Source organism: Rhopalosiphum padi, chromosome 2, assembly GCF_020882245.1.
Source record: "Rhopalosiphum padi isolate XX-2018 chromosome 2, ASM2088224v1, whole genome shotgun sequence".
Taxonomy (NCBI): domain Eukaryota; kingdom Metazoa; phylum Arthropoda; class Insecta; order Hemiptera; family Aphididae; genus Rhopalosiphum; species Rhopalosiphum padi.
Window position 1 is genome coordinate 89,321,714 of NC_083598.1, and position 7,738 is coordinate 89,329,451.

The 7,738-nt window shown below is 33.2% G+C and overlaps 1 protein-coding gene across 4 annotated transcripts in view; it reads left to right on the forward strand.

The window, feature by feature from the left end:
• The window catches only part of LOC132919924 (serine-rich adhesin for platelets-like), a 46,553-nt gene extending 40,565 nt beyond the window's left edge, over window positions 1-5,988 (forward strand). For 3 of the 4 annotated variants that reach the window (XM_060981865.1, XM_060981867.1, XM_060981866.1), the window contains 6 exons: window positions 2,260-2,328; window positions 2,389-2,430; window positions 2,514-2,580; window positions 3,311-3,422; window positions 4,083-4,234; window positions 4,715-5,988. In XM_060981865.1, the coding sequence (XP_060837848.1) occupies window positions 2,260-2,328; window positions 2,389-2,430; window positions 2,514-2,580; window positions 3,311-3,422; window positions 4,083-4,234; window positions 4,715-4,865 (593 nt within the window). In that variant the 3' untranslated portion in view covers window positions 4,866-5,988. Of the gene's footprint in view, window positions 1-2,259; window positions 2,329-2,388; window positions 2,431-2,513; window positions 2,581-3,310; window positions 3,423-4,082; window positions 4,235-4,714 lie in introns of those variants that run through there. The other variant, XM_060981868.1, reaches the window with a different exon arrangement.
• The last annotated feature ends 1,750 nt before the right edge of the window (window positions 5,989-7,738 follow it).

Consider the following 7,738-nt stretch of genomic DNA (forward strand, 5'->3'; position numbering starts at 1 on the left):
CGGCGACCACCGCGTCGGCCGCCGTGTCGCCCAACAGGAACGTGGCGAAAACCTTTTGGCACGACATTTGCAAATGCCCGTCGGACGACAGCATCGCTTATTACCGATCGAAGAAGTTTCCATCGTTCAAACCCAACGCCGCCGCCGCCTCCGCCGCTCCCACCGGCCAGTGGTCGGGAGAGAACCGCGGTTTTTCGCACGGCGCCCGGTCCGCGTTCAAGCCGGTTCAGCAGCAACAACTCAAGCAACAACAACCACAGCAGTTCGCGCCAGTGAAGCCGGTCCCGAGGCTAGAGACGTCGTTATTGGAGCCGCCCCGAACGGTCGCTTACCCGAAACATCTGCCGCTGTACAACAGTTCGGTGACCACGGCCCACAGGCCGTTCGTGTATTCGGACGCGTCCGACGACCCGGCCAGTCCTCCCACCCCGCAGCACTACGAATGCGCGCCGCAGCCGGCCACCGTGGTCAGCCGGGTCATGGGCAGCCCTCAGACGGCCACTATAGTCAAGAGCAAGCAGCGGACCGAACGCGTCGGCGGCGGCCCGTCACCGTCGTTGAAAACGATACCGGCGCCGGTCCGTCAACCGCCGGCGTCGTCGGTTAAAGCGATTTCGGCGCATCACAACAACAATCGTCTGCCGTCGTCGTCCGGCGCAGGCGCTGCGCCCAAACCGCCGACCAGGAACCCGCGGGTGGTGACGCAGCAGCGGTCGCCCACCACGTCGCCGGTGCGCATGCCGTCCGTCCTGCAAAAGTCCGAGTCCTGGCACCAGATGATCGTGGGCCAGAGCAGGGCGGCCGCCCGGTCGCCGCTACCGCACATACCCGCGGCCGCGCCGCTCAGGCACGCGTCCGCCCCGTACGAGGGTTACATGCACTGCAAACGGGAGATCGCCCAAAAGCAGGACATCGTCCGGCAATACTTGCACGCCGGCACCGAGTCGGCGTCCGCCTGCAGCAGGCGCGCGTCCCCGAAACTCGTAAAGCTCAACGACGACATCGACAAAGTGGACGACACGTTCGAAAGCCTCTTCAAAGAGGCCACCAGACCGTCCAAATAGCCCCCTGGCCCGGCGTCTCCGTATAATATATGCGATCGTCTCTCCGTCATCACAACATCACCAGTCTGCCCACCCCAACCCCCTTACACCGACAAACGCCCTCTCCACCGTATATTTTATATTATTATATAATATTATGATGTGTCTTTTTTGACATTTTAGTTTTTTTTTTTTTCGTGATATATTTTGCATTTCGTTTTTACTCTTATTCTACATATATATATATATAATATTGTATACGATAATTATTATTATTTTATACGGCATGACGCGTGCACTGTATAATATTTATGTTTGCGCATTTTTTTCTAGTCACAACAATAATACTACGTTATTACGTTATATGTATTTAATATTCTAAACTATGTTTCCTAATCGCGTATATCGTTTAACATGTATTTCTTTAATATATATTATACACATACACACACACACACACACACACATTTGTACTGCATTTTGAGGATATCCGAGGAGCGAGTGGATAACATTAAATCGAAGAGTGTCTATTCATCTGTAGCTATTCTTCGTGTCTATGTGCGCACTGCGTTGAACACCAATAAGTACGTTCTTGTGGTTGTGTAGTCGTTTTCCGTGTGTGTGTTTTTCAAACAGTAAAATAATAAAAAATATATTAGCACGTTAACCCCTTAACAATATACAATAGTATAATATATAGGTAGTGATTGCTGTTTTGTGCGTTTTAAATAATATTAATATTATTATTATGATCTATTATTTTACCGTTTTATGTATACCGTCATAGCCTGTGTTTGTATGTACATGCGTTGTTAAATCCGCTCGCTCGATTGTCCCCTATAGTGTGTATATTAAGCCGCGATTGCAGTTAAACGACGCGACTGCAGCTTTTTGCTAGCACTACTGCCGCATGTTTTTTTTTCTTGTTTTTATAATAATATGTTTTATATTAAAACGAAATTGAACTGTTAAACATGTAGGTATACTAATTATAATTTCTTAAACTCGCCCGATCAAAACGTTTGATGATTTATTTTTCATTGTTATTGTGTTATTATTTTTATATATTTTAATAATATCCGATAATGCATAATATATACACGTGTATACGTATGCATAGTTCGCAGCATTGTACTATATTGTTTATAGCATTTGTGTGCATTGTTAAATTTTAATTAATTACTTTACTACAATTTTTCGTTTAATTTTGTTTTAGAAGTTACCGAGTCGAAAACGACGAGTGTGTCCAGCAAAACCGAAAATGGATCGTATGTAAAAACTGAAGGTAACAATCAATTTAATTATTTTCTTGAACGTTAGTATTTATAGTGCTTTTGGTTTTTAGTGCATACTAGGACAACAACTTCTAGTAACCGTCTGACTAAAGGTAAATTGTTTTTGTTTTTATTGTTATTTTATACATCTCATTCGAAATGTGTATCTAATAATTTAAAATTACTATGTTTACAGCAAATAGCGTTAGTTCTTCACCGTTTGCCAAGTTCCAGCAACTCGAACGCCAGAACTCGGCTCCAAAGTAAGTATAATTTTAGTTTAAACGGCAGATTTAAGAAATTAAGATTAATTGTATAAAAACTCTTCAAAACCCATCTATCGGATTATTATTATTTCAAATACTAACATTAAACTTAACGACGTAACTCGATTGATTAAATTATATATTCAGAAAGACTGATATAAATATCGATATACTTTCTATAGCTTTATAATAATAATATTACATGTTCTTGATGACTTTAACTCTAATTTGGTTCTGGTTGTTGGGTAAAAATTTTAATTTCATGTGGGAAATTGGTAAACCTCTAATCTAAAAATCAATATCTTATAATATTATTTTTAAATATAAAAATAAAATTATAAAAATATTACTATATGTAATATGTATGAGATACAATTAAATGTTTATTAAAAGTCGTACTTAAACGATATGCAGTATTTTAATACTCGATAGTTGATTGTATGGGGTTTTGTATTCCATACTTTTATGTAGGTAACGTATTTAATTAAAGCTACGCATTTTATAATAATAAAAAATAATAATAATCTCGAAACGATAATACTTTTTTTCTTAAATTATAAAAAAAAAAAAGATAGTTGATTTTTGTCATAAAGACTATTTTATACATAATTGTTTATAGAATATATACATTTTTTTATGTTAACTTCGGCATGTCATGCTTGAATGAAATTTCTATAGTAACATATAATAATATAATGGTAACATATTCGGGGCGTTTTGCTTATAGCTCACAAACGCGTCCTTGCTATAAATTCACCGATCCCGCCCTGGCGCGGAGCGCTTCGTCAATCAAAGATCGCCTACTCAACTGGGTTAAAGCTCAGACGAAGGAATATAAGGTATACATTTTTGTTGTTTTCGTTTTATAAAGTTTGGCCACATATGCCTACTATATATACTATATTACTATATGTATAATACACATCCTATATATTATAATAATATAGTATAAAACATATGACGTTACGACGGTGTATATTTTGTATATGTACACAAACCTATGCATAATATATTATGAATTATAATATCAAAGATCTGTTTCCTAACAGAAAGTAATGAATAGTACAGCAGTAGTAATAATTAGTATATAATATATATGTTCGTATTATATATAATATTGCATAATATCCTAAACCTAACAACGCATATGGCTTATTTATTATAAATTATTAATATGTTGGATAAATGATAAATATTATACATTTTATTATTTAAATGAATAACTACGGTGCATGTAAAAATTAATCGTTTTTTTTTTTTTAATTTTATTCAATTATGTATTTATTAATATTTTATTTATTTTATTAACCGCGCTGTTTGGGATGTCATACAACTTAACAAAATGTACAGTATATAATCAGTTTAATCATTATATTTAAGCTTCACGTTTGATATTTAGTACGATTTAGTTCGCGTTTTCCAACCAATATTGAAATTAATTGTGTTGGGTCTGACGCGATTGTATATTAATATATTATTCTGTGTTTCATGACGTATAGAACCTCCAAGTAACTAATTTCTCGACGTGTTGGAGTGATGGTCTTGCGTTCTGTGCCCTCATCCATCATTTTTACCCGGAAGCATTCGACTACGATAAACTAACACCCGAAAAGCGAAGAGAAAACTTCGAAATTGCATTCAAAGTAGCTGAGTAAGTAGCATTATTTTTTTTGCTAATTTAAAAACATATTAAATAAGTTATAGTGTTGTAACTAAAAAATGTGCACGCTATAATTGTGTTTTTATATAACGTATACCTATATTGATTTTACTTTTGCAATAATACATTTTATTTTCTGTAAACGTTATTTGAAGATAAAATATTCCAACAATTTCGATTAGCTCTAGTTAAATACCTAAACGGCTAAACCTAATATAAAAAGGTATACGTATAATAAATACCTATATCGGCTGGAATGATAAAGTTTCACTGAAACTATATGTATATATAGTTTTCCCACGAGCATTTGAAAAAACTATCGAAAACCTTTTCGTTGCATAAGACATCGAATACAAATATTGAATTATGTGAGCGGTTTAGACAATATAATTATATATAAACCTCCGTACATGTTACATTATATCCATATCGTTTGTCGGACAGTATTTTTAAAAATTGTTTGCTTTTCAGGGACGAAGCAGGTATCGCGCCACTGTTGGACGTCGAAGACATGGTCGTCATGCGGAAACCCGACTGGAAGTGCGTATTCACGTATGTACAGACGTTCTACCGACGGTTCCACAACGACCCACGATCCGTCAAACCTTCGTACTTCGAATGACGACAACGCGTCCTGTTTTATCGTGCAGCTACGTTCTCGAATGCAGTTCGCTAAAAAATCATTACTATTTTATTGTTTTTATTACACAAATTTTATTTGAAAAAATCTTTCTTAAATCGTCTCGTACCTCTTTGTATTTTGTTGATTCGTATCTATTCGATTTATCAACGGATATATATAGGAACGATTCGTACCTATATAATATTTATATGTGTTACACTGTTACATGTTACATTTTTATTTTATTTTCTGTAAGTACGTTGTTATCGTACTTATCGATCTAAAAGTGGGTTTGATTTTCGGCTCTACCTACATATATTAACTATTTTTAGATTACTAACTACTTAGTACCTAATACCTATCTATGTATTGTTTTACCCTCGACCCTTCCCTACTAATTATACATTAATTACTCTCACCAGAAATATAAAATATTTCCCCGTTTGCTCCGGTTAAACGCTAAAAATGATGAATGAGGCCTGTAGGTGATATTATATTTTATCATAGTTTATATAATTATTAAGTTATTATTATCATAGACAATAATATATAATATATTTATATGTACAGTGTATACATTATACTCGAGTGTCGTTACAACACTAATACAATCTAATATTATTCTTTTTAAATTTTAATCACGAATTGCCTACCACCGCCTTAAAATTGTATGTGAACAGCAATAGTCATATGTTAGACGCGGTTTTGATGTTTGCTTTTCCTCAGTTTATATAAACATTTTCTCATCGGCCTTTCAAATAGTTCGGTATGTTGTTAGTATATTTTTATACGCCCGATTCGATTGTCGTCGTTCTAATGTTGGTTAAAATAATATTATTGCCAACGCAACAGTGCCGAAAGTTATATTATAATAATATTTAGTATTGTTTTAGTTCAAATGACCATCGTGTATATTATATAGTTGTATACATATATACATACAATAAATATTATTGTGTATTATATTAAGTGAATCGATTAACAAGACTAATCTTGATGATAATATTATATACGCAGAACAACACATATTATACCTAATTTCCTATATTAAACATTTTTAACTATATCTTATTATTATATATTATATTTTTTTTGTATATACAATAAACGTTTGCATATTTTATGTATTATTTTCATATGAGCTATAAATATTAAACTAATATTATATAATATAAAAAATAATAATATTACCTATTTAACAACTTTTTACGCGCCTTTACCTTTAAGTAAACATATTTTTTATTTTATATTTTCCATATTTTATCATATTGTGTATATTATATAGATATATATATTTATATATTACATAATACGGTAAGAGGTATTAAATGATGCCTAATTAAATATACACAACTATATTATTATTATTTTTTTGTTATACTATATTTTTCTATTCACCCTATTTATTATTTGTTTATAATTCGTCAGTGAATAATAATATACTATCTAAAATTTTTATTTTATTACAAAATTCCAATAAATTTTAAACTTAAAGAGCAGTAATCATTTCCTGTTAAAATTATAACGTTCCATTTGTATTGATGTTTTGATATCCTAAGGGACTTAGGGTTATATATCAACACAAAAGGAAAATAATGAAAAATTAAAAACATTTTTAATTTTAATGCTATGATTCTATAGGCAGCGTTGAAAATTGTCTAGATAGGTAACTAAAATAAATATCTATCTGAAACATTTTAGATGTATAATAATTGTGTTACCCTCACCATTTTAATCAGAACCATACATTAATGACACGATTATTTTCTGCGTGACTCAACAGTGTGGTTTCGATTCAACAGTTGAATCTTTAAATTCAACTTAAACTTTCATTTGTAGCTTTTGTGTTTTAAACTTTGGAAAATATGAAATATTGTTATCAATGTGTTTAATTGTAATATAAGAGTAATTAATTTTCAAATAATATTTTTTAAATATTCAGTAGTCAATCTATACATATTATTTAAATGTACAAGCGTATTATGTAGTTATAGTGGATGCAGAAATTAAATATTTTTACAAAAACTGACACAGATATGGAACATGTATATGTATAGTGGCACTCATAAACTTTTCATTTTTTCCGTCGCCTCACATCAAGTATTCTAATGTCGAAAGGGCCAAAAGTATCGTTTTATTCCTTCAAACACTACACCAAGAGGTAATTGCTCCCTTGTGCCACACGTGCTCAAACGCATTTTCCAGGCAACCTTTTCATTTTTTGGCATTTGCACACTTGATATAATATTTTGTGAGTAGGTATTGAAAACATCGAGGCTTCCAGAGTTATTGTCATGCATAAATGATTGATTATAGTATGATGCATACTTACCATTACCAATGCATACGCCTAGACGTGTTTTTTTTTTGAACAAAAAACTAGTTTTAAATTTAAATAAATATTACTATACAATGATAATACTACCTACTATCCGTTGTGATATCTCTCACTCGCCGTTAAAATTATTAATTTATGATCATTTTGAACGCATTATAGCGTGTAACAGAGATAACTGAAAAACACGCAATCAACTGAAGACATTAATAAAAACCAAAAGCAAATAAAAAATTGCGGAAAAAAAATATTTACTCAAAACCTGCATTTTTTGATAATATTGATCTTGTTTTTTCATAATATATATTGTGTTACGGTGCCGAGCTCAGCAATTTTTAACTAGCCGATTTCGTGTCATCGTCTAAATTCGATAATATATTTAAACGAAATGCATTGTTATTATTTTTTTGATCGGAATTTTCGTAAAGTACACCTAGAAACCGATGATTAATATAATTATTATTATACTTAATCATAATTTTAATAACATAATATATAGTATATACATATGATTATGATTCAATGTTTTTGCGCACGG